This window comes from Meleagris gallopavo, chromosome 10, assembly GCF_000146605.3.
Source record: "Meleagris gallopavo isolate NT-WF06-2002-E0010 breed Aviagen turkey brand Nicholas breeding stock chromosome 10, Turkey_5.1, whole genome shotgun sequence".
Classification (NCBI taxonomy): Eukaryota; Metazoa; Chordata; class Aves; order Galliformes; family Phasianidae; genus Meleagris; species Meleagris gallopavo.
The window spans coordinates 7721755-7749107 of NC_015020.2; the positions used below are offsets into that span (position 1 = coordinate 7721755).

A 27353-nucleotide genomic window follows, 5' to 3' on the forward strand; every position below is an offset into this window, starting at 1 on the left:
CAAAGTTCCTGGCTGCAGCAAGTGAGTGCTTGCTCAAATGAAACAGCCATGGGCACAGAAATAATGGAAAGCATCTGCTTACCTTAGGAAAGTTTCAGGTATGCAGAGAAGTCCAGTGAGATACCCTCATCTCTATTGCCAACCCTTAAATGAGGTCCAGTCACTCAGGGGCACTGCATGCACCTGAGCTCTCCCGGGTTGGCCTGCCTTCCCACCAGGTACTCAGTCACTGGTTCAAAACATGAATTAGCTTTTCTGCTACAGAAGTCTAGTTAGTATGAAAGATAGCAAGACAAGCTGTATAAGCTGTTAACAGTATTTTCATTCATTGTTAAAAGCAAAACCTGATATGATTAAAGTTGCCCATCAACCCACTGATATCCCCATTAAAACTATCAGAAATCCAATTGCTTGCATTGTCTTGAGCAAGAGTAAAAACTGAAAATCAGTTTGAGCCCTGAGTTGTGATATACTTGACCTTCTCTTTTAAAAATAAGAGCAGTTGATAAGTTCTATTATTGATACAAAGAACTGTTAAAAAACCCAAGATTTTTTCTGAGCATTAAGCACAAGAAAGGCAAGCATGATTCATCATCTGGCAGGTGGAACATTACTCAGTAACACATTTGAAAAAACCTTGACATCACTAAAAAAGCAGAAATTGAAGACGACTGAGTACTACAGCATTAATATATGCAGATCAGATCACAACTAATCGGCCTCTAAAGGTGTGCTGTTAAGCATCCTCATAAGGGAGAGTTCAACTTAGATAAAGATGTCAATTTTTTTGTTTCACTTCAGTTCCACAGAAGCTAACTTCTTTTGGTATTTCAAAAAGCTCCCAGCAAGTATGACAAAGGAAGGTATCAAAAGCAACTTTATACAGAAGAAATCCAAAAAGGCATTTACATTTAAGGTTGTAAAAATTACGATAAGTTACAAATGATCTAGATTCACTCTCTACAGCATTAGCACAGAGGTAAACAATTCAGAAAAATCAGTTACAGTACTTAAAAACTTCCAGCCAAATACAAAATTACACATTTCCAAAAGTACACGTACACCAAGTTCCTCCTCACTCGAAAAAGTACAAAAGCTGGATCACTAAATATACTTTGTTAGCCCCTGAAAAGTCTAATAAAGGCCTTAAGTAAAAAAGTGATTAAGCAATGCTGCACCTCAACTGAGGAACACATTAGTACATACAATAAATACCGTTAAATAATTTTGATGGTAGCGCAGCACTGCAACACATTTTTGGACAAAGTATTAAGGTACACTAGCCTTCAGATAATACATTACTAGTTCAGCATGATTACATTTCCCTCCAAAGCAGAAAAGTGCAAAAATACCAAATAACAGCCATTTAATTTTCAGAGAAAAAGGATGATTGACTCCCTTCACTGTACCCCATTCAGAGAAAATAATTCTAAAAGCCTGAACTGTTCTCAAAGCCAACATTCTCAAGATGCTGTGCACTTTCCCTCACAAGCAAAGATGATAGGTGTGAATATCTGGCTTCCAAGTTTTGATATAAAAGAAAATATTTATGTTTCAGATCCTAATTTTCTTAGCACTATTGTAAGATGTGCTAAGCCCAGGTCTCCTGGAATCTAGTGTTAAATAAGTATTCTAAAACACTTTCATTTCTGTTAGTTTGCACAAGCAGACCAAAACTAAGTGGTTAAAGAATATCTATGGGGAAAAAGCAGAAGGAAGTAGCTGATCAGGAATGCCATTTTTTAGCCTAGCAGAGCTCCATTGTTTCTAATGCTCCTGTCATTCTATAAGTAGAAGTGTAGGAAATAACCTGCAAGAAGGGCTAAGATGTAAATCTGTTCCCTATTCTTTTAACAAACCACATCCTAGTAAAAGCCATAAAGGAACATGAAATACTGATATATAACAAACAGCCACATTCTTTAAAATAGTTCAAAAAGCAGCATAGTTAAATCCAGGCCATAATACAACATACATTTCTAGAGAAATTATACCTCGGAATGAGGCAGAATGGTAAGCTAATCAAACATGATGAGGAAGCAGTAGAATACAGTGTTCTAAAAATCAGTGATGTGGGTGAAATCCTTCTGCATTTATCAGTGGGATTCTGTTATACATATATACATACATATACATCAGAGTCACTTAGATTTACAGAACACTTGGGAAAGACAATTAGTAATGTGCATGGATTTAGTCAGATACTTTCCATCTTTGCCTCGTTTTTCACTTCGTATGTGTGAAACTTGAACCTCAACTAGTCTTGTGCCCATAATACTTCAGCTCTAGTTTTACTTGTAGGTTGTGCAACTCAGTGCAACACTCCACAGCCTCACAGGATGACTTGCATTTTATTTACTAAACGCTATGCTTTGGTTCACTATGAATAGTACTCAAAGTGAACTGAGCAAAGCTAACTTCTAGCAACACAACATGAACTTGCTTCAGAGTTGAAGACCATTATCACTGCTACTTTAAGACCAGATTTTTCAATAGACTACAAAACAACTAAAAATAAGGATTTGTAAAATACTTGACAATTCTATTTTATATATCTTCCCCCTATATAAAGAAACACAAAAGTTTTTGTTTTTTTTTGTTTTTGCCTGCTTTTTAAATGTAGTTGGTATTTCAAGCAGTGAAAGGCATAAAAAACACCTTCCAGTTGCCGTAGCCCTGCTGGGTCATAATACAGAGAAGCAACAATATTAAGAAAACAAAAAAATAGATACCCGTATCATCTACCTTATTCCTAACTGCCCTTACTCCTAACTTAAGGCACCTAAGTTGAAGGCATAAAATGAAAAAATGCAATGTCGTAACGTGTTTATATTGTTCCCTGTTTTTTCCCCAACAGTTTTTAGTATCTTACTTCACATCATATCAAGTTCTATTTCAGTGTTGTTTTCTTTGGTTGTTCATTGCCTTTTTTTTCCCCCCAAACTTTTGTATTTAATTATTTCTTATAAGCTCATTTAATAGAAAATTCCATTTTTTGTTAACACAAAAAGCTATATTTTAAACTCTATGTCTTAAATTTCTTTTTTTTCCCTTGGGAAATTCTAGGTACTTAGTATCATACAATAAAGTTATTATTTTCACACCATTTACTAACCAGTACTAGCAGTATGTATTAGCATTCAGTAATATGCTACCTTCACTTCATGGAAAGAAAAAATATTTCCCTGAATTCTTGATAGCAGTATTTTATACCCACTCTATCACCCTATCAGGTGAGAGCTCCCCCGAAAGTGCAGGTGGTGACTGGAGTTTATATGTGTGTTTTGGAACTCCCTTCTGTTTCCAAGAAAGTTCTGCTTCACTTGTTTCAACTCGTTTTCCTTCAGTCTCAGTAGTTTCATTACAAGCAACATGAGATCTCGGTTTTAGCTGTCCTTGTTCAAGTTCAAAACTCAAAATAAGTGAATCAACAAGAGAGTCCAATTCATCTAAGTTCATAAATGGCATTGTTGTTCTCTGGAAAGGATTGTTTGCAGAAGCAGAAGACAATGCAAGTAAACTGAAATAATTGTTAAAATATCCAGCTATGATAGAAATCTCTCCTGCAAAGCTCCTGAGCAGGCTTGTGTTTCTGAACGACCCTATGAGAAATAAAAACAGAATCAAAGGTAGTATTCCACAAAAAGAGATCAAGCAGCCTTCCCTCTCCCCTTGTATACAGATCACCTTTAGTTTACAAGTTATTAACTAGGTAGGTAATAACTCAGGTAAATACCTTGTAAGGTAGAAGAAACAATCTGATGCACTTCAGATAGACACCGCTCCAGTTCCAAATATTTCGCAGCGATGTTGGTGCTTCTCTTTATTTCCTGATACAGCCACTCCTCTTCGGGTAAGTGAGATTGTATTCCTTTCTGTATTAACAAACAGTAATTTAAAGAGACCTAAATACATGACAACAATCCTTAACAGTTAACACACTGTTCCACATTTAGTCACACCAAAGTAGACCATTTAAACACTAAATAAAAGGCATGTTAGGCTACTGGAAGAGCTCTGGGAAGAATTGCCTATTCTTGGCAGGAGGGAAAACAAACAAACAAGTTAACTAAAATCCCAAGAAAGGCTTGGTTCTTGGAAGGTAGATTAAGTTATCTGTCCTAGCTTTTAATTCAAATAACCAGCAACTGCAGCAATTAATTATTGCAGTAGTTACCCAGCTTTACTAAAATTAATGAACTTCAGGCCATTAACGAGCAAAGACAGAAGAATATATAAATAACCCTAGAAACAGTAAATAAAATTTAAATCAAGCACTTTTAAGTGGAAATGCAGTTCCAAACACAGGAATGCCCTTAAGGGAGGAAGTGGTGTAGTGCAACTGTAAGTATATGAAAGGTTATCTCAATTATTATTTTTTTTTGTTAAATGCACCTTTTTAGTTTAAAAACCAATTTCAAAGCACAAATCTGGTGAAATATTTTACTTACCTTTCTGCAATGAGAGACATTACTTTCAAGGAATCTGGCTAAAGCCACGGCATTATCCTTAATTTGACTTTGAATCTACAAAGGAACATTACATAATACATTTGAGTTAAGACACAGGAGAAGTACAATATTTTAGAAGCAGAACAATGAGCATACTAACAAGGATAATATTCAAAAGCAAAAGCAATGTTTTTTGCAACATAAAATGAAATTTTTAAAAATTAAATCCTTTATGTTGTTCGCCACCAGTTAACATATCTGCAAAATTTCATTTAAATCCTTAATATAGGAGAACCAAATGAGCAAACTTAAGTGTTTATTTCAGAAAAGTTCTCCTGTAATTATTATGCCACTGCCATTTTAAGCAGCGGGGTAAGATTTTAGCTCATACTCTTGTGTTCTCTCTAAAATATTACTCAACCATGAAGTATACATAGGACTCCTGCCAGTAAAAAATAGCCTGCTGCAAGTTAATAGTGTTATTTGAAAAGCAGTCTGTACAACTCCTTTTGCTAGAAACATGAAAAAAATTTCTGCAAGACTTCTATCTCTCTTATCTCTTATTTCTGCTACTTACTGTAAATTTATTCCACATGAACTTTCCAAAAAGAACTACAGAAGAATAAAGCAATATGACAAAGCATCTCTGAAAACACACCAGTCATCTCTAATTTTAGTATTCTCTCACCTCATTTTGTGGATACTGTTTCACTAGTTCTTTCTGCATCATTCTTGCTTTTTCTTGTACAGTATCTGTAAGCAACACCAGCCCTGAGCCTACTCCATCATAAACAGCACGTACAAAGTCCTTGTAAAGCAAAGGGTCAAAACATGATTAAAAGAACTCATATGGCCATGCGTAACACTGTAACACAAAGGAAAATGCAGCAATGACAGCAGGGTAGCAAAGTTCCTGGCTGCAGCAAGTGAGTACTTCCTCAAATTAAACAGCCATTGGGTGCAGAAACTAAGGGGAAATCTGCTTACCCTCGGAAGGCCTCAGATATGAAGGGATCTCCAGCAAGATACCCTGGCCTCCACTGCCAACCCTCAAATGCTGTCTGGGAAGGGGCCGACTCCTTCCAGTCCACCCCTTGTGTGCACCTGAGCTCCCCTGGGATGGCCCTGCCTTATCACTCAGCTAAATCACTTAGCATTTCCATTATACCTTGGAAATGAAATGGACTTTCCATAATGGACTAAAAATACACTTGTTTTGTTTTATTTGCTGGCCTATTTGGCCAAGTGTGATTCTTGAACAGAGGCTCCTTTTAATTTTATTCAGATTTCTGAAAATTCAGTATGTTATCAACAGAGACTACTGATAAAAATATTTAACTTGTTGAAATATGCCTACTTGTATGATCTCAGTGCAGATGCAATCCTGAAATTATAGCATACTTTCATATTCATATACATTTGTATATGAAAGATGTACATACTTAAAAGTTTGGGGCTTCTTGATTGTGTGATTTGGAGATATTTGGTAGTTTTGAATTCTGTTTTTTCTCTTCCAATGCTACGAGTATATACTCATCTTCATAAAACTCAAAAATTAATTCCATTTCTTAAATTGTTTGATATAACCATCTGACTTACAACCACAACTACTCGAAACAACTGTGAATGTCAACACTAAAATTACTTCATATTTAAGTCCTATGCTTTAAGATACATATAAGAGTAAAGAATACAAGAACTCCTCAAAAAGATATTATGTGGGACAAGCTTTCGTGCTCAAGTATTTTTCATACTTATCTAGAAAGTCATTATTTCTATTAAACTTTTTCACCTGTAGACTGATTGTAGAAATAGTGTTCTCTTCAAAAAAGGAAATATCAGTTCTTGTGAACACAGCCAGGTGTCCTATGCATTTCATTGTCTGTTTTACTGCTTCGTTGACTTTGCTCTGTGCTTCTGTTACCATTGAGGATATATCTGAAGAACATCCCTTAGAAATAAAAGCATGCCGTTCATTGAAACTAGAAAGTATGTGTGTTCAAAGAGCACACACTTTGTGTAGTACAAGTCTGTAACGCCAAATAGCTCATTGCATTTTCAGCTTTATATCTTCCCACTTGCACCTGTTTCTCTACCACAGATAGAAGCCAATACCTCATAACCTTAAAGAGAAATGATAATATTATACTAAACACTTTTGATAGAATTAGCCTTCAGGCGGCTTGTAATGCTGCAACATGATGAAAAGCACAGCAGTGACAGTTAGACATTTGGCTGTTTTTAGCATGTGTAGTTAATATTACTTTAACATACAGGATTTCTCATTACAGCAGCTGAGCCACATTCTCTTTGTCCAAAATGCACACTTTACCTGCAACAGTAACTGTAAATAACCTCCCAAGTTCTTTACTTCCTGTTTTATTTCTTCATTTATCTTCATAGATCCAATGCATTTCTGCACATCGTTAAGCCAAGTCTTGATCAGTACCACAAGCTGGTCAAAAGCAGAGGTAATTTTGATGCCGTAGGACTGAGCATCAAGGTCAAGATAGGTTACTACAAAAGAAATAGATCTTCAGAATGTCTTCTCAACAAATTAAGAATGTTTATTCTTCTCATCACCTAACATATGGTTACACTTGTGAAAGGCAATTCACTGATGACATTTATCTTAATGGTTATGAAAGCCAGACTTACAATTTTTTTGACAGTCTTCATCTTGCAGCTCGTAGGCTTTAGAAATGGCAGAAACTCCTGAAGAAATTGTAAATAAATTAATCAGGAGATGATCTGCAATGCTCTTTCCTCCTTCGTGATTCTGTTCCAGTAAATCTAAAGCTGAACTTATAGATTCTTTGCAAATTCCAGGAAGAAGAGAATCAAAAAAGTTTGGGCATATGCTGGATTTATTCTGTGCACCTGTATGGTATAAAAGTAAAATATGTAGGCATGAAACTCTTCACAGAAATAAGCAGACAGAAAATCTATATGACCATTTTGCATTGTTTCTTCAGAAATGTTTAACTGCCAGAGATAGCAAGTTGAAAAAAAATGTGTATACGCAATTCTGCACAATTTCTAGGATTAGTTAGTACAAATTCCATAGTGAAATTCTTGAACATAAATCCAACTTCTTCAGCAATGGAAAACATGGACAGAAAATGAAGAAAATAAGCCAACCTAAAATAACTACATAACCACATTTGGAAGACTGAAGCATCTGGGGAAAAAAAACAATACTTATAAAACCTGACAAAGAGCCAGGGCAAAACTTAGCAGCTAAATGAATAGCAAAAATTCAAGCACATTCTCCAAACAACTGTACCAGCATTCGGCCACTGGCAGTTTGTTTCTTGAACTATCATCATTCTCCCATAAACTGCCAATTAAGCACAGTAATGTTGCAAGTATAACTCATTAAAAAAAAAAAAGCCAACCAAAAAAACAGTTTCAAGTGGTGGTTAGAAGCTTTTATCCTAAGAAAGCATAACTATAGAAACAAAGAAAAAAATCCACTTACCAGATTAACATTCTGAGCGTGAATACGTTACAGTTGGGACACTTTCCATTTTGTCCCCCATGATCATTGCAAGTTCATGCATTATACTGAGTATACTGAGAACTTGGAAATACTAAAGTGAACAGTGATCTGCCATACAGTAAGTACCTGATATATAGGATGCTTGCGTGTTCTGGATTGGCTGCAATTTTATACCAGACAAACATCCAGAAATTCTCTTGTTCTTCATGAAACTCCTACTTCTGGAAAGGATGAGAGTGTCAGTATATTAAAAACTTAAAGAATCTCTCTCCTAGTGCTCATTGAAGGATCAATGAACGTCCACCAGGCAACTGTGAGTGTATGTATTTACATATGTAAATGTATGTATTTACATATACACACACTTTCAATTCATAGAACTTGTTAACACAGAACCTGAAATAGCCTGTCCTTTTTGCTCCCTTGCACTACACATAAGAAACACCAAATCTTAGATCAACACATGGAATTCAATTTCATTCACCAGTATCCATGACTGACACAAGTCAGCTGCTGACAATGCAGCAAGGAAACCTGTTTCTCTCTTCCAATAGCTTTTCTTGTTCAGTTGTTTCTAGGAGAGGCAGAATGAGAACAAGTACACTTCTAAGGTTCAAGAATACACACCTACAACATTAGAATACTATCCAGAAGCTTCAGACAATGCAGAGTGTTCCAACATTATTTTATATTTAGACTAAAAAGAAACTGTTTATTCATTGTGTTCTTTTCAGACTTGTTTACTTGGAACAATCACCCTTTCACCATCAGTTGAAGTGACCTGCTTCACAGCAAAATAACAATAATCAGCTGCAACTCACTAGCAGAGGTGTAAGGAAGCATCAGTTAGCATTTATATTACAAGCAACAATTTGTGCAATTCTAGAATCACAAACACTGTTACAAGACTGAAACTTCAAACGCAAAACTTTCAGACCAGCTGCAATTTATTATTAAAAAATATTGCTGTTGTATTAAGGAGCCATGAAGAAAACCTGAACAATATATTTTGCTCCATACCAACACCTAGATATTTGGTTCACAAAACCTCACGCATGTTTTGGTCGAATGCACTCTTGGGTCTGGGGGAGCATCCTTCCCCTTATTTCTTGTCCATTTTGGAAAAATAAGATTATGAACAAATAGATGTTCTCACTAACATGGTGTATAGGAAAAGTAAGGATGGTAACAAAAATTTAAGTGCCTATTCAAGACTGCTTATGCTACTAATTGAATAAGCATTGTACCTTATATCAGGTTCTCCGCAGGTTAATGAAAAATCCTATGCTAGAAGTAAATTGGTCAATTTCTGGAGATAGCTCTCAGAAGACAATTAAGAACGGCTTTATCATCAGCTGATTGTCAACTGTTACTCACAAAGCCTGCTGGCACCGATTACTCATCCACTGCTTTGCACAACCTTAGAAATACTACTGTTTAATCTGCCCAACTGCTTTAGTGGGAATGCAATTCTTATTATTACATTGACAACACTGCACATTAAAACACATTTCACAAGGGAACACAGTAAAATGCAGTAAGATTACACACTTAGTATTAACTTCCCCCATTCCTCACGTATGTTTCCTTCTACATTAATTTGGTTTTAATTTAATTTTTCATTTAATTTGTAGGCTTGTCATTATTATAATCTAAGCCAAAAAATATAAACAAAAGATTGAGTGGCTCAGAGGTATAATTATGCAAAGTAACTTCTGATTTGTATTAAAGGGGGGTGAAGGAATTTCAAATGATCACCTTCTTCCAGAAAGAGAAGAAACTGAGGCATCTGAAAGGTCAGGCTCCCACTCATCAGCAGGGTCATAAAATACATCAGCAGCTTTATTGCTATCATTACTCTGGGAAATAAAGGAAACAGAGAAGAAGAAAGGTTAAGTAGAAACTGAGAGATAATAAAGCATACAGTACCAGGATGAAGACATCATGTTCTGCTGTACAGCAGTAGATTTAATCACAGAACCACAGAACTGTGGGGGCTGGAAGGAACCTCCAGAGATTGAATCCAATCCCCCTTAATGTTTTCCTTTTTGTTAGGAAACATACAGTTTAAAAAATAACTAACTGGCATCTAGGTTGAGATGCAAGTTTTTAAGACGCAAAATGAAACAAGAGACGTTTAGTGAAGACACTCTGCTATTCAGCAGCTTAAGATATAGGATACAGGAATACCAAGTAAAAATCTTCACAGCTCTTTCCATATGACAACATCTATTAAAATTTTGTGTATGTAATTCACACAAAAGCAGATATAAAAATAAATAAATTTGTAATGGTTTTAGCCATATTTTTGCATTTGACATAGAATTTCTGCTACTGTCAACATTCAAACAGGTTTTAATAATAAACACAATATAGTTATAGCACTGGAAATTTTTGCATCTCACAGAACTCATTGTAAAGGAATGTTTTCTCTTTCATTTTTTTCTGGTTTTACTTTGTTATTTTTTCTTTCCCTTTTGATCAAGACAGGGAAAGATTTTAATTTCTGATACAATATATCAAAAACCAAACATACGTATACAACAAGTAAGATATATATTATATACACACACACAAATGTTTATGTTGAGGGTGTTTTTGTGTGTTTGTTTTTTAAGATCACATAGCAAAAAAAAAAAAACCCACAAACCCAAGACTCTCCTTATATGATTACTATGATTATTGAAATATCTTCAACAAAATGTTACTGCTCATTAGTTAGTGTATTTGCCTAAGTTCTTACTGACCTCATAGAGTTCTTTCATAGCTGCTAGTTTGCATTCAAATTTCTCCAGGCTCCAGAAAGTTGCTATGCGCAGTTTGATGTTACGAACCTGTACTTGAACAGAAGACACTGATCCTGTTTTATCATCGGTTTTCTCATGCCTGAGAATTCGAGGAAAAAAGAAGAAAGTAAATACGAAGTACTTGTAAGGTAGATCATACAGGGACCAAACATTTGATTACAAGCCCACTAATAGTCTAGGACACCATGTTTCTCACAAAATACAAACATTAGTTTCCATTTTAAATACATTTATATTTAAAAAATTTAAAAGAGAAAAAAACCTTGCAGTCATAACCCCATACTAATTCCTAGGTCTCAAGAAACTCAAAACCAAATATGTGCTATAAACTCCTATTGCCAGAAACATCTGAAAGCCACAGTGAAACACCCACTCATCTCTACTATAGTAGCCATGTTTACTGCAGAGATTCTCTTGCACTTTGTGTATCTGCACTCCTGCAAAGGACATCTGGCCGTTATATAGAAACAATTGGTCTCAAGTGCTCAATATGCAGTGCACGCACGTCCTCAGGTTTTCACTTCAATCTACCTCCATTGTGTTAAGTTTATAGGGTTACATCATAGTGGCTGACACATATATCCTGGTTCAGTTTTGTCCAAAATTAGAATCATTTCCATTGAAAAAACATCTCCAAGATCAGAAGTTTCATCAAAATAAGTAATGTATTTAACGTGCCTTCGGACCTCTCTGATATGAGAGCTGAAAGACAATGGACATAGGCATCATTCATCCCCAAAGCATGCTTAACCCAAAATGAACTGCCTAATGTAAATGTAACTTGATTTAAAAGTAACACAACTAAGTTACACATTCCTCTAGAGCTAGGTGGAAAAAGTGATCTGTCATGTTCAGAAATCTGTTCAAAGAACAATAGCTGATTGCACTTCTAGAATCCCCACCACATATACTTATAACCAGCTCACTCAGACACTTACCTGTTAAAAATAGTGTTTTTCCCTAATTCACTACTAATGGTGTTGGCCTCTTTGATCATCACAGATAACTTCAAAGAATTCCAGCTAAGAGGAGCTAATAAAGAATAAAATGCTTAATAACATACATAATGACCAAGTAGTGCAATGCAACAACTTACAGGTTTAAAACACAAAACAAGAGCACACACGGCACCTTGCATGGAATTTAGCCGTTTAGCTGGTCTGCATTTTCTCAGTAAGAAGGGGAAAAAAAAAAGAAAGAAAAAGAACTTCCCAGATAGATGACACTTGGAAAAACCAAAAGAAATATCAACTAAGAGAAGGGTATATAAAGAATAACAATTTAACATTAGATATTATAGATTAAGCTAATCTGATACAGGAGACTAAATAGAAGCAATTGTTACTCCAGTTTCTCCAGTAGATTAACTCCTAACTTGCTCAGCCAGACTGAGAAAGAAATTTTAAGTAATTGGGGTAAATATAGACTAGCTGGGAACCCACCAAACCACCCTGAATGAGTTAAAATTGAGTTTTTAGCACTGTCTCAGATCCATTGTTTCCAAAAAGTGAAGGATGGTAGCAGCCATAAGACTCTTATTTTTCATGTTTGTTAGAAATGCATTAGAGGACAAAAATAACTTCTGGATTCACACTCATTAAATCCAAGTCAACTGTGCAAAAGAGAAATCACTGCTCCTGCAACATTAAGTACATACTTACTATTCACAGTTTTATTCCCACTTGCACGATTCTTCTGAAGGGTTTGAATTTCTTCAGCAATCTTCTGTTTCTCATCTTCTAGAGCCTTAAGTATTTTCGCATGATGAATAGTATGATCTTCCAAAGCCTGAGGAAGAGAGAAAAAAAACATGGTATGAAACTCAACAGCGCTTACTTATGATTATTCTTAGTCTTCCCGTTGTCATTTTAAGGACTTCTACAACAGAATCAAATGCATCTTCCACATCTGCCATCAGTATGAAACCCTTCATCGTCCATTTTTGGCAGGTTTCTTGTTTTGGTTAGATACTGAAACATTTAAAAGAAATACAGAAATGAAAGAGAAGCAGCATAAAAAACAAGCAATGAAATAGTAGTTGTTGCAGATACATGAACACCAGTATAAAGAAAAAAGGACCAATACTACATTTATTCTTAAGAGACCTTGCTCTTTCGTTTTATAAGTACCTGCTTAGTAGCTAGGGTCTCCATTTCCAAGCGCTTCTTATTGAATTGTAGTTCTAGCTCAAGATTTTGCTTTGCCTTCTCTAATTCCTGTATTTTACTTGCAGCCTTTTGATTGTTCAGTTCTTGCACTTCCTTCTTATGAGATTCTTCTCTCTAACAGAATCAAGGACAGACAGAAAGAGGTATGTCACTGCTATAGTATTTCTGATCCACTCCCTAAGCAGATATTAAGATTTATTTTCACTTCAATACATTGAGAACAAGTAGCCCCTATGGAGGGCACAACACATACTAGAATAATACAGCAACTTAGGAGACATACAGAATAAAATTTTATTGTGGTATTAGTTCACATACAAGTTACACTTCCATCAAATTTACAGAGGATTATTATTTTATTTCATAACTAATTATACATATTATAATTATAATGGATAAATGTATAATTATAATGTATAAAAAATTATAATTATATATAGCAAAATTCCTAGGATAATTCTGAAGAGAATACCTACTTAACTTCTTGAGTTAATAATTGTGACTTCATTTTTGTATTTATTTTTTAAATGAAGAACAAGGTCAGCACACCTTAAGATACCATAATGGTATGCAAGACAGGAAGAGGAAAAAAAAAAAAAAAGAAACCACAATATAACACACAACAAATACATCCTGACATACTAATGTTTCTGTTTTACTACCTTCTGATTTACTCTGTTTTATTGTTTTCTATAAAAATGCAGTGGCAACTTACCACCTCTGCTTCCAGTGACTTTATTTTGCTTTCATAAGCTTCTTTCTGTGATGTCAGCTCTTGCTGAACCATTTCTTTTGCGATTTGGACACTTTTCATCATTTCTTCCTTGGCTTTGAGTCGTGCCTCTTCAATTTCTGATTCAAGCCTGCAAGTACACATTTAGAATGCTGTCTTTAATCTCTTATAGGCTGCATAGAGGTCAATCTTACCCACTTCTATTGTGACATAAGGAATAATGCTAAATAGTCTCCAATGTTAACAGTGAAGATGTATTTTACAACTTCTATATTTTACTTAGGTATTTTTCATTTCATAGAGAAAACAGACACAGGTGGAAAGGGAAAAGTATTTTACATTTACTTAACTTCCAGTTTTCCTTCATTACATCTCTTTCACAAAATTAAGAACCATAACAGAAACTCACACAATCATATTAAGATGCAGAAAAGTATATTTTAAGTCAATGCAACTTGCAGTTTAATAACTCCCAAGAAAGAAGCAACAAAGAATAACATGGCCTTTTCTCAAATTCTCCACCATCACAGATGACCCAAGTTGTAACATCGATCTCATTTTTGTAGAATATTTGTTTTTCAGCCTCTCTGAAATCTCACAAGTAGGTTTCTGATGTTATATATTTGGGGATACAGTGCAACTGAAGAGATAAACTACTTTGGGGATCTCTGTAGTTTAACCTTTTCTACAGCAGTGGCCAGCATTCTCGGCAAGTGGACGAGACTGTGGTATCACCTCTTAAAAGTAAACATTCACTTCAGACACATCTAGAAGTTGCATTCCCATTACAAAATGAGTTCATAATAAACATTACATTTTCCAGTTTTCAAATATACCAAAATAAGTGATATTAAGTTTCTTATCACTTCAAACCACTCAAGAGTAGTTAGAGTAGCTAACAACTGTGACTTTTAGTAAAAGAAAATGAATGGAGTACGTACTGTGCTCTCTGTGCAATAAGCAGTTCATTCTTTGCAAATTCGAAGTCTTTCGGACCATCATGCAAAAGTGTAGTTCCACAAGACAGCCCTTTAATTTTTTGAACCTCTACTGGATGATTAAATCTGAAGTAATGATCTCCACCAAGGATCACTCGATCACCCTACAGGGGAGGAGAAAAGTATTATTCCATAACTTTTAGATTTATGGGCTTGAAACAGACGATAGGAGTTGAAATTGAGAAGAATTTAATTGTATCAGAGCTGTCTAAGAAAAACTGTACTCTGAAATTGGAATAGGAATACAGCTACAAAATCCACAGATGCAAACATTCCTCTGTTATGAAGTCAGCTACTCACATGATGCAGAACTGTTGGGTTTACAATGCAGTTCCCATTTACATATGTCTTGGCTTCTCTCAGTGGAATTATACTCACTTGGCCAGTAGTATTTTTTATAACACTGAAAACAACAAACATTTGTTACATCAGTAGCTTATGTTAATTGCAAGCGATGTTTCTTAATAGACTAAAAATCAATACCTTTATATATAGTGTCCTATTTTCCTTTTTCTGGATGCAGATTGTATTGTTTAGTTACAACTTTACATAAACATTACATAGTGAGAATTGTAAAGGCATTTCACTCAGCATTAAGTTGAATGGGAAAGGATTATCATACTCAGAATCATTTGATCAGGACCTTGTGCAAGATTTTTACATGAACAGATTTCAATACTTTAATAAAACGTACAACAAAATTGAACTGCTTAGGTTAATGCCTTTCTAAGGAGAAATAGAAGCCAGCTTCCTTAAACAGTGAACACTGGAAAAATTATCTTCTGTAGTTAGAAAGCCATATTTTGCTACTGCCACAAGGAACAGGAACTCCAAAAGCAAAGCCAAGATCAAAAGTACTTCCTGCTCTGGCATAAATAATAAAAGAGAAAAAAACTTCAAAGAATACTACATACCAGTGATCATCAGCAATTAGCACGCCAGAAAGCTGGATATCATGTTTTGAATCTGCTGTATACCTTCCAACTGTAGTTTCTCCTTCTTTAATCATATACAGCAGCACTTCAGAAAGCTGGGGATCTTCATTCAGATTGACAAGGTTTGGTAAACGATTGTCCATTTTGAATGCAATTCCTGCTTTCTAGATCAAAGATGTCAGCAAAAAAGATTATTTTATGTATCCCAATATCTATATCATTCTGTTAAAAAAAAGCAGCATTGAGGAAAACAAGCCTTCAAAGTATTCTAATTCTTCTGCAAGGATTGCTGATGTCATCTTTTCTGTATTATTTGCTATGTAAAGTGAAGGAGAAAGTTAAAGAAAAAAACATACCTGCAATTCTTTTATATCTTCTAGTTTTCTTTTTTCTGCTTGCTCAAGTTTCGCTTTCCAAGCCCTTAACATATTAAAGGAAAATGTAACACTGTCTTAAGAACAAATTTGAAGTATATAAATTTTACTATTTGCTATTTAAACACACATTATTGACTACCTTACCTTTGCATTTCTGTCATGTCCCTTTCCTGCTGGTGCAATTTTATCCTCAGAGATGTTATTTCTTGCAAATAATGTCTGTATTTTTCAGGATCCCTGTTCTGAGCACTCTTCTGAGCTGCCTTCAGTTTTTCAATTTCAGCTCTCAGCTCTATATTAGACAAACCAAAACCAAATAACACACTAAGAATTATGGATATGATAGGGTTTAGACATTTCAGAACAATACTAGAATATTCATCCTGATATCTTATTAAAGATAAGCAAAACATCTTTCCCTATTCCAGGTTCTCAATTGTAGCTAAAGATATTTTCTTATCTTCAGTATAACAAAAATTAAAACAACTACACGAGAAAACCATCCGCAACTCACAAAGCAGCATAACGTTAAGAAGAAAAATATATCCTAGTAGCCTAGTTAAGGGTTTATACACAAAAAAGCAGAAGAAAAATTATTTTTAAAATTACAGAGCAGTTGAATAGCATGTAATTAAGAAAAACTGAACACAACCAATGCTCAAAGGTGAGTGTTACTTTGGGGGCACACCAAACTGCTATTTATAAAAGTATCCCAATTTTAAAAGAGTTCATGAAACTCAAAAGCTTCCTCAAAGATGATAGTGCTTGACTTTCTAAACAAAATTGATCAGTAAACATTTGAAGAGTAAAGAAATCAGTGGTCAGTCAGCACAATTGTTAGTATTAATGTCTCTCAAGGAGCAGTAAATTTAACAGACAGAAATGAATAAAGGTCTTAAAGACTGCAGATGTCAACCTCACCTCTGATTAACTTGGCATTCACATCTTCATTTACTTTAGCCATGTTGATAATTGAACATGCTTGTTTTGCATAGCGAAGAGTGCTGAGTGTTTCTTCTGTACTGCTGGCAGCTGGACTTATTGTGGCAATCATAGCAGTTTGTGAATTTCCACCAAGACTTTCCTTTAATAACCTTTATTTGACAGGAAATTAGAAGTACATCATACAAAATACCTGTATCTTGCTACTTTGAGAATGATTGTCAGCTAACTTAGAATACAAATGTCATATTGCTCTTTACTTGATTCAGAAGGCTAGTTTATTTCTCCCTGTAGTCATTTTGGTAAGCAAGTTTCAGATGTCTAAGCAGAAAGGAAACTTGCTCTGGGTGCAGAAACATACCAATTGCTCTAAGAGCAAGCCACACGTTCAAAGTTTTGTCTTCACCAGAACATTACTTTGGAAATAGCACCATTATGGGGGAATAACATTTTTGCTATGCCACTGAAGCACATGCCTCAGTTCAAATCACATAAAACACTTCATAGCAATCCTGTCACAATTAACAGAAGCAGCATTACAAAACTTAAAGTTTTGATGCACGACAATATAACAAGCGAGTAATTAAAAAACAGACCATACAAAGTGCAAAAGAGATATAGTATTACTCCAGTGGTAAGATGGACTAGGAACGGCACCAAAGTGAGGATGCAGCCAGACAGATGTAGTAACATCTTTTGTAACATATATGGAGGAAAAGAGACAATAAGTGTACTAAGCCCCAAATCAGAGATCGAATAATTATACCTACCCAGCTCCTCCTATCAATCTACTTCTGCACAGAGGTAAAACAAAAGAATGGCTTCTGGAAGGAGAATTCACAACCCAAGAAAACCTTTTACTGCCACAAAAAAAACCCTGGAGCATACATACCAAGTAAGGACAGATTCCCGATAAGGAATGAAAGTTTTCTTCCCATTTCGTGACAGCTTGGAGAGTGCAGAAATGACTTTTCCAAGGGTTAACAGTGATTTATTAATACTCACACCCTCCTACACAAAGCAAAAATAAAAAATCTACAATTATATTTGCTTGTGTGATACTGTTGATTTACTCATGCTTATTTAACGCATACTGTAGATGTACCATATCAAATGTCACCACTGATTAAAAAACGAGATGCAAAAGTACTCTCCATCTTCTCTTGGAAATAAGAAACCCCGGTCTTTAACAGTCCTACGAACTATTAACCTAACATAGGCAGGTTGACAAGTTGTCTCTTAATAGGAACTCTATTTATTTAAATTCCAAAAATGGGAAAGTCCCAACTGTATAACATCTGATTCACTCATTTGCAAGTCAGCTGCTCATGCATGCAGTTCATTCTTACGCCTTTCAAAGGATCATTAGGCCTGCACAGCAAAGGGAGTGCTGTCCCAGGCAAGATCTGGCCTGCCATACAGCACAGTCAAAATACATTTTAAGGCTGCTGGCCCTCATTGGCAAAATACTATACAAAAACTTATAAGCATAAGGGCTACATGTCCTTTTATGACAACTCTTGTCCAAAAGCGTTGGTAGAGGAGGATATTTCAGAGTTAAAGGTTAGAGGCACTCTGTGAAGAAAATCTTTTTCCTCCCCACAGATATAAGTTGTGATTTACCTTCAGCCTTTCTCCAGTGGTCTGAGCAGTAGAGCAGCATTCACTGCCAGCTAAATCAATTAGATTTACATGGCTGGTAAGCCTGTGATCACGTTGCTCTTCATCCACAAACTTTACCTGGAAAAATTGGAGAACTCTGCATTAAACTCAATATAAAGTATCTGAGGACAAGCAGAAATCCACCAAGCTTATCACTTTATAACAAATAAATAAACCAAAAAACATTAACATTACTATTTACTTTTTGACAGAATGCTTTCATGTACATCCCATGAAGGAGATTAAGTCCACACAATCATAGCATCAAGAGTTTACATGTGCATAATTGCATAAGCAAGAAGTGCGCAAAAATGGACATTTAAAACTACAGCTCAGTGCTCATGCTTGACTGCTGCCTCTATCATCTAAACAACCAGGGGAAAAATTTTAGGACTAATCCTGATAGACAGAAGAAAATCTAGCGTTGTGAAGAGTGAGTTGAAGGATAACAGGGCTCAAGTAATTGGGCAGAGAAATAAAGAACAAAAAGCCACATCCAAGTTATTTGTAAATGGAGAAAACTGCCAGTCACTAGACTTCTTAGGAGCTCCACTTATTTTATTTCTTTTCAGAATTATCTCACTAAGTCAGGTTTTGTCTCTTAAATACCTGTAAATCAAACAGGAATTTGTAGTGCCTGTATCCCAGAGATGAAAGGATGACACAGGTATCCTGAACTACTTACAACCACTCCTAGATCTGCCAGTCTTGGTATATTTATATTATTTCTATAAATATATACAGCACAGAGATAACAGAACATACTCAAAGTATGTTAAAAAAAAAAGCACAACAAGCTATGTAGAAACCCATGTTAAAATGCATCCACCTCATTCATGTATAACTTGCCCAGTTTTCTAGGCAGCACACAAAACAATTTTCTACCATGTGAGTTGAACAGATAATTCAAAATAAAACACCCAGCAATACCTTGGTTTGAGTCATAACAAGAGTGAAGACAGAATGAGATCTAGAACTTTTGTCATTCATTACTGTAGCAGCTGTTGCTCTCTGCTTATTTCCCAGTTCAAGCCAACTCTGTAAGAGAAAAAAAAAAACCAACTTTTTGGTGCACTCTGGGTAATTAACTGCAGTTTAAAATATTTGCAAATCAAATTATTACCACAGGTGAATCCATACGGGTGCAATCACAACTTAATCATATTAAGAGTGTGATACTTGCTTGTATGTGTCTGCTCAGCTCCAACGCACAGGACTAGTGCTTGCTGTACTTTTACATCTGCTGAAATGTCATAGAGTGCTGAGCAATCTGCAAACCTTTTTCTTCCCTTCCATGGAATTTTGTTTTCAGCAACAAATGAATAAGTAAGTAGAAATATAGCTGAACAACTCTTACCTGGATATCTGAGTAAGAACTGACAACATTCCTAAAGTGAAAGGAGGGGAAAAAATAAGATTCAGACTTCTCTTTCAACAATTTTACTTGCTGTGTGCATCTTTAAATACTTCCTAAGTTAAAGAGAAAATACCAATATATCAAAAAAGTTCCAGTTGTCCTGAGACTTCCATTGTTTCTAAGCATTGTAAAGTAATTCTAATTGTATTATAGCCAATGGAAATACAGCAAGCCACGCTAGACTGGGTGAAATTAAGATATTGTCTAATTCCGTGGTGAGCACAAAAACTTAGAATCTCAAGATAATAACACAGTACGCCAGGTCTATGCTGTACATCTACTAAATCACAAATTGCTTAAGGTTGGAGGGGACTTCTGGAGATCATCTGGCCCAACTTCCTGCTCAAGGAGGCCTCAAAGAAGAAGCTGCACATCTAAACAGCTTTAGAAGATTGCCAAGGAGTGAGACTCCACACCTATCAGGGCAAAGTGCCAGTGCTGTCACTCACACAGTAAAGCAGCACTTCCTAACGTAGAAAACACTTCCTGAGAGTAGTTAAGACTTACACTGTTAGGTCTTCCACATATGGTCCTAACACTGGATGCTCTCTTACACGAAGCTGGAAAGAGGAAAAAAAAAAAAAGCAACAACATATTAAGTGTGCATTACTTAGAATAGAATTATCTTAGAAATAAGTGGCAGTTTCTGTACACGTCTAACACAAAATCTCATGCTCGATTTTGTTGATTATCATCATCTAGAACAATATTTTCAGGATAATACCAAAAGCTGAGTGTTTCTACCTGCATAAGAAATCACAGCAATCGCTCTAGACTATTGCTTACAGAGCTATCTACAAGAATATTTGGATAAAACTATAAAATAACTATGATATTAAATAAAAGATTTATATTAAAAAACACCACCCATTGATGCCACAATATATGTTTTCAACTTAAACAGTTTGACTCAAAACCACAGACAAAACTCAGCTGAATGTACACCTGCTGTAAACCATACCGGGTATTCTTTACTTCTACCTGATTGACATTAGTCTGTAGTTTTGGATAAATGACTTATTTCAACAGCAAGTCAAATATACTTTATCTTCTCTCTCAAACTAAAACTCCAGGTTTACAAACAAGAATTGGACATTGCACTCTTCAACACTGCCAAGCACAGAAAGTAGGACGGTTTTTTTTAGCAGGAGGATTTTTTTGTTGATGTTGTTTACTTCAGTTTTTTAATAAATCTAGAGTGATGAATTTCTTCTCTTCATCTCTTAATTCACAACAATTTCTTTAGCTTATAGTTTTACATATTCTAGCACAGATATTAAAAATGAGCTAAGCTAGTTTTAATTAACAATCCTTAACTAGTTACTTGGATTACTGAATACCCCCCATACCACCCCCATTCCAGTTTAAGAAATAAAACAAAAGTAAAACCAAACAACAGCAACAACAAACAAAACAAAGGAACTTCCTGCCAGCCCTGGAGCTCTAAGCAGTACATTACCCAGGGCAAAATATTGGAATGAAGTTAGTCATTTTTCCTAAGCTTTTACATGATAGTATTTTTCTGTAGCTGAGCAACATAAACACACAAAGGAAAGTAAGTAGATAGGAATTCTCCTTTTGCAAATATGTATTTTTTTTCCCATTAATATACTACTGTCCACTGAAGATCAGTGGTGAACAGGTACCTCAGAAGACAAACAATAAACAAATATTTTCCAAAGTGAATGGGCATGACAATAGGATCAAGAACTAAGGAGAGAGCTGGATCAAAAGATGTTTTGAATGGTTTAAAAGCTGTTCTCTGTATATATTCATATATATACACACATACATACACACAAAAACCATTTATATGCCTTGCCACTGTTTAAAGTCCTACAAGCAACATTTTGTTTACCTTGAATCTTATTAGCAATCTGAATTACTTAGATAATTAAGAATCACTCAACCATTATACATTATGACATTTACAGAAAAAGCCACTGTTTTGACATTGCGTATATACTTGTTTCTGAGGGCAACTTACTGGCTGTTTCTTCTGTCTGCTTTCAGCATTAAAGACAAGGAGATCATGAATTTTCTCATTGTAAACTTCAAAATAGCTCATTTCAAGGTGATACAAGACCTAATAACAACAACAATAAAAAGATATATTCATCTTGTCCAAGACACTTTTTCAAACATTCTTTCTCCCTTGAAAACTAACACAGATGATGAGATTCTGCTGTTCATTATGATTTGCTAAGTTTACCATTGCTATACCAATTAAATTTGAGAGGAACAGAACGTAATCCTTCTTTAAGGCACTATGGAAATGGTCACAACTGTTTACTAACCCACTTAACAACATTTCATTTGGATAGGAATTCCAATCAAAAGAAATTGTGATCTCAATAAAGAATCTCACCTTCTATTACAAGGCCTTCTCTCTCATATAGAGTTATGCACAAATAAAGGTCTATTCTCAAAACAGAAAAGGAAACATTTATAATGAAATTTTTAAGAATCTTAACAATTCAGGTGGGGATAACTGAACTTTCATTTAAGTAATTTCATCAGGAACACTGAAGTAGAAAATCAGAACTGGAAAACTCTTCAAGCAGATTTCACATTGTTGTGTGACAGCACTAAAAGATGAGTTCATATGCTTTGAATTTTATTCTATGTTACATTTTTTTAAACAGCATTGTCACTAAAGAAGGAAAACAAATGTTGATTTGGACTATTCAGAGAAATCTCCTAATCAGAGATACTAGCAGAAAGAGATTTGTATCAGCAATAAAATGTAGACATCAATAAGCAGATAAACATGAGGGTATAAAGCAAAAGAATGAAACAGTTAAAGATACTGAACCACTCTACTCACAGTTCTGCATAAGCTGAGCTGCATAATCATCCTACCTGTTGCTGGTCCATCTGTGCTATCCGAGTGAAAAGATCTTCACAAAGTCTTGGAATTATCCCTCTGTCTTCATCAAAGCCCATCATGCTATAGTTATTAAAAAATGCTAGTTTCATTTTCTAACTCCTTATAGCTAATTTTAATATTATTTGTACACCTGGAGTTAAAATGTCATATGCTTCTTTAAGTACTAGAAGTAACTAGTTATGAAATAAACTTGATTTAAGTTGGCAATTGTTTGAGCAGGGGGGTGGACGAGATTTTATCTGAGGCCTGTCATGATTTTCTTGATTCACCCCCTTGAGAAAACTCAAAGAGAAATTCTAGAACAAATGAAAAAGGACTATGAACAAGTACTATAAGAAGTACTATAAGCAAGAATTTTATCTATTTATGTTTGATATCTACACATATGTATACCACTCTCTGCATCCCATCAGTGTGTAACTCAAGCCCTTTTCTCTATCCTAGTTGCTTCCTGTTCAACTCTGCCACAGCAGAAAACCAGCATACTGTATTGATTCAATTACAGTTCAGAGACTAAGGTCAGAGAGCTACACAACACAGTTGTGAGAATACGGTTGCATAGATATGACCTGAGAACACGTTATTTTATATATATATATATATAATATATATATATATATATATATATATATATATATATATATATATATATATTCAGCCTTGCTAAAAATACAGAAAGGGTTGAAGGTAAGTGATTTCTTTTTATCTGAAAGCACAGGAAAAGAAAAAGAATACTACAAATAGGATAACAACAATAGTACTGAGCATATCTTCTTTTAGGCCAAAGTAAATAAATACTACAAGTGCATTTTAAGTTCCCACTTATAAAGATCATAGAAATGGTTTTAATAGATGTGTGGTTGTAAAGAAAAAGCTTTTTAGGCATTCTAGAGAAAAATACACACAAGGTACATAGGCTTGGGTATCAAACCCCAAAATACTGTTTGTCTGGGATTGTGTGTAAAGTTGGTTTTTTTGTTTGGTTGGTTGCAGTCAACATCAGATACATAAAAGCAAGTTGTACAGGTAGCTTTGTCCCAGTAAGTATTAATGTCTCTCTGTTTTATTCTTTTAAAATGTATAACAATATTTAATACAACTTAATAGCTAATAAATCTATAGCACAATCTCTTTTCATACTTCACGTTGAATAGTAAGTAGCTACAAGATTGTAAGAATTGTATTTCGGAGCTTACGTGTATGATTTTCCAGAACCAGTCTGCCCATAAGCAAAAAGACAAGTGTTGTATCCCTCAAAAGCTCTTTCCAGTAGCGGCAACGCCAAAGTTTTATAAATCATTTCTTGGCTTGCAAAGTTAGGATGACACTTGTCAAAAGACCAAAAAGAGAAGTCATAACTGAAGCTGTACAGTTGGTTTGTGCTTGGATTTCGTACAGCTGTCTCTGATCCACTCATAGATACTACAGGGAGCAAGTTCTCGTTTTTCTCTCTGAATGGAAGAACAAGAATAAATACAAAGATGAACAAGTGTAAGCTACATTCCTTACATTAGTTTCTTCAGTTAATTTCTTCTGGAAAATAAAAAAAAAACGGGCAATCATCAGTTAAAAAAAATGAAAAGCATTCAAGCTCAAAATAACGACTATTTAAAGAACAGCTCCAAGCTGCAATAAAACAAATTCTCCTCTTAAAACCTTTACCTTGATGTAGAAATATTTGCTAATTTTGCTATGTATTAAACATTATTGAGCCTATGGAAAAAGAACAGAAACCAATGTACACTGCTGTTGTTGTTTAACCCAACAGGCAGCTCAGCTGGTGCTGAGCAGCTTTTCACAGCTCTCCCCTCCTAGCAGGATTGGGGAAGATGATAAAAAAGCAAAACAAAACAACAAAAAAAAGCAATGAAGTAGAACTCATGGGTTGTGATAGTAACGTAATATGGATTTAAAAACCAAGCGATGGACAACAATTGCTCACCACTCACCAACCAGTGCCCAGCTAGTCCCCAGCAGCAGCTGCCCAAACAGCCAACCCCCTTAGTTTTTTCACATGACACCAAGTGATATGGAATATCCCTTATCCCTTTGGCCAGCTTAAGCCCTGGTTCAGTCCCCTCCCATCTCCTCGTGACCATCAGCCCCTTGCTGGCAGGACAGTACCAGAAGCTGAGAAACTGAAATGCCTTTGGCTCTGTGTTTTAGCAACTGATAAAATATTTGTGTTATCAACACTGGTTTACTCATAGAGCCAAAACATAGCCTCATATCAGGCCCTGGGAAGACAATCAATTCTGTCCCCGCTGAAACCAGAAAAAAATATAGAAGGTATTGGGCAGCAGAGACAAGACTATGATACAAACCTGCTACTGAAAGGCCGCACACGCACAGCTACAACGACTTTGCTGTTTTCTACTTTAAAAATATCTCTCACAGTGCTGTTGCTTTCAGCTAGGGTTTCAGCATTCTCATCTGCTTTTGCACTTATACCCACAGGAGGAGAGCTTGTTTTCTTCTCTGACACAGTTGGAAGATTAGCTGTTTGTTTACTTGAAGCAGATAGAGATGACTTAATCTGAAAAGTGCTGTTCTTTGGTGTAAGCTTAAATTCTTCTGTCCAAGCTTTTGTTGGCGTCCTTGGTCTTTCTAAGCTGTTATGCTTTAACTGTTGTAACCTTGTCTTTCCAGCTATTCTTCTTAAATCACCTTGTTCATTCAGCTGCTCTCCTGATATCTGATTAACATATTCTGAGGTAGCTATTTGTTCTGATATAGGCACTTTTTCAAGTTTTGCAACAGCAGCGCTCATCCTACATTTTGAGTGCAAACTGCCATCGTTTTCAATATTGCCAAACAAATCTTTGCTATTGGACTTATAACTCAACTTCGTAACTTGTTGACCTTCAGCTAACTTACAACTTGATTTAATATAATGGGTATCATTATTACTAATACCACGTTGAAACGCAATCTTGTATTTTCCTTCAGCATCAAAGACACTATTTTCTGTTCCAGACACGGTATTCCCATTAATTGTACTCTTTTCTACAGAGCCACTCTTCACACGCCTCTGCAGGGTGAGCTTTTTCTCCATTTGCTTATTCTCTGTACCCTGGGGTATATTTTTATCAGATTGTTCGCTACTTAATGCCAGATTTTTGCTTGTCCTAGTTCTCCTCTGGAGCGTTAATCTGTCCTGAGGTTTCAGTGTAAGTGATGTGTCATCCACATTTTTACAGGCCGAAATCACATAGGTCCTATTTACTTCCTCAGACTTATTCTGGGAACATGACAGAAGACTGTCCTGGTCTTTTCCTGACACCTGTGATGCCAGTTGCTGCCCCAACATTTCGCTGCTGGCTGAGGCATTTTGTGAAGCTATCTTCTGAGAAGCAGTACTACGTCGTGCCTTATAGGTCTTCCTTATAGAAACTGTGTAAACAGGCATTTTGTCTTCAAACAACTTAACATTAGGACTATAGCAAATACAACTGCTTCCTAAAATATTATACTTTGTTGCTTCTTCTCACAGAACCTGGAAAGATAAAGCAAGAATTTTATGATATTTATGACAGATTTGAGTCATACTTCAGGGCACTGGCAGCTCCTTGCATATACTGCAGTAAATGTACGTTCCCAGATATCAGTAACAATCAGCATCCTCTATTTTACATCCAGTACTTAAATGCTAATCTATATTTGAGTGACTAGCTATTTGACTCCATTTATGGAGTTCTACCATTTGCTTCAGAAGCATCAGAAAGAAGCAGCAATCAGTGCAAATACCAGAGGGATCACTTAGTAACAAAGATGAGCAGACATCAATTCAGGAGATTCCCAAGGATTCCTAAGCAAAGGGAACATGAGGTCATGCCTCCATCACTCAGAACTGCTCGCATCTGTGGTGTTTGACAGACACCAACAGAACAGCACCATTAACAGCAGAACATTGCAAATGAAGTGGGTTCTACCAGGATTCTGATGCACAACATGAAATGTAGTAACAAAATAAGTTAATAAATATATTTGATACAAGATCTTATTTTAGAGCACTCTATTCCGTTCTCACATGGCAAAAGCACAAGACAACTAACCCAAGGGATGAAAGAAAAGTGGTATGGTTATCGTCTTTTTCACATTACTCATCTTTAAAGAAAAAAGAAGAAACAAACAAACAACGAAACCACACTTCTCCCACAGAGCGGGAAGCCGTACCCGTCCAGTCTCCACAGGAACACACTGTTACAGATCTGCCATCACCACCCTCTGCACACCTGTCAACTGCTACCAAACTGCCGTTAAATGCCAAGAAGTCATCCGCATTTCGATTCTTCCAGAATCGTATCGTCAGCAGGCAGAAAAAGCTAACGATCGGGAAGAAAGGGATCTCCAGCGGCGAGGAAGCGTCAGGCTAAGCGCTGCTCCAACGGAAGTTTCTTTAGCGCTACACTTCACAGTTACAGCTTTCGGAGCGCGCTCCCTCAGCCCCCGGGCCGCGCCGGGATCGGCC

General features: G+C 35.7%; 1 protein-coding gene across 2 annotated transcripts; it reads right to left on the reverse strand.

Moving 5' to 3' along the window:
• Positions 1–859: 859 nt before the first annotated feature.
• Positions 860–27345, reverse strand: KIF14 (kinesin family member 14). 2 transcript variants are annotated; one of them, XM_019618515.2, is made up of 30 exons: positions 27118–27345; positions 25207–26378; positions 24079–24333; positions 22855–22942; positions 21980–22078; positions 20500–20552; positions 19933–19963; positions 19506–19613; positions 18537–18653; positions 17806–17924; positions 16893–17065; positions 16116–16263; positions 15951–16014; positions 15574–15758; positions 14960–15062; positions 14603–14763; positions 13644–13791; positions 12890–13042; positions 12422–12548; positions 11699–11792; positions 10701–10839; positions 9712–9812; positions 8080–8174; positions 7110–7331; positions 6784–6968; positions 6244–6402; positions 5140–5259; positions 4452–4526; positions 3737–3875; positions 860–3602 (listed from the first exon to the last, which is right to left on the reverse strand). In XM_019618515.2, exons 2-30 carry the CDS (start codon positions 26289–26291, stop codon positions 3208–3210), a joined length of 4941 nt encoding a protein of 1646 aa, XP_019474060.1. In that variant the 5' UTR covers positions 26292–26378; positions 27118–27345; the 3' UTR covers positions 860–3207. The 2 variants fall into 2 exon arrangements, with proteins under 2 accessions (XP_019474060.1, XP_003208691.1); XM_003208643.4 differs by having other exon boundaries at positions 27059–27345.
• Positions 27346–27353: the final 8 nt, after the last annotated feature.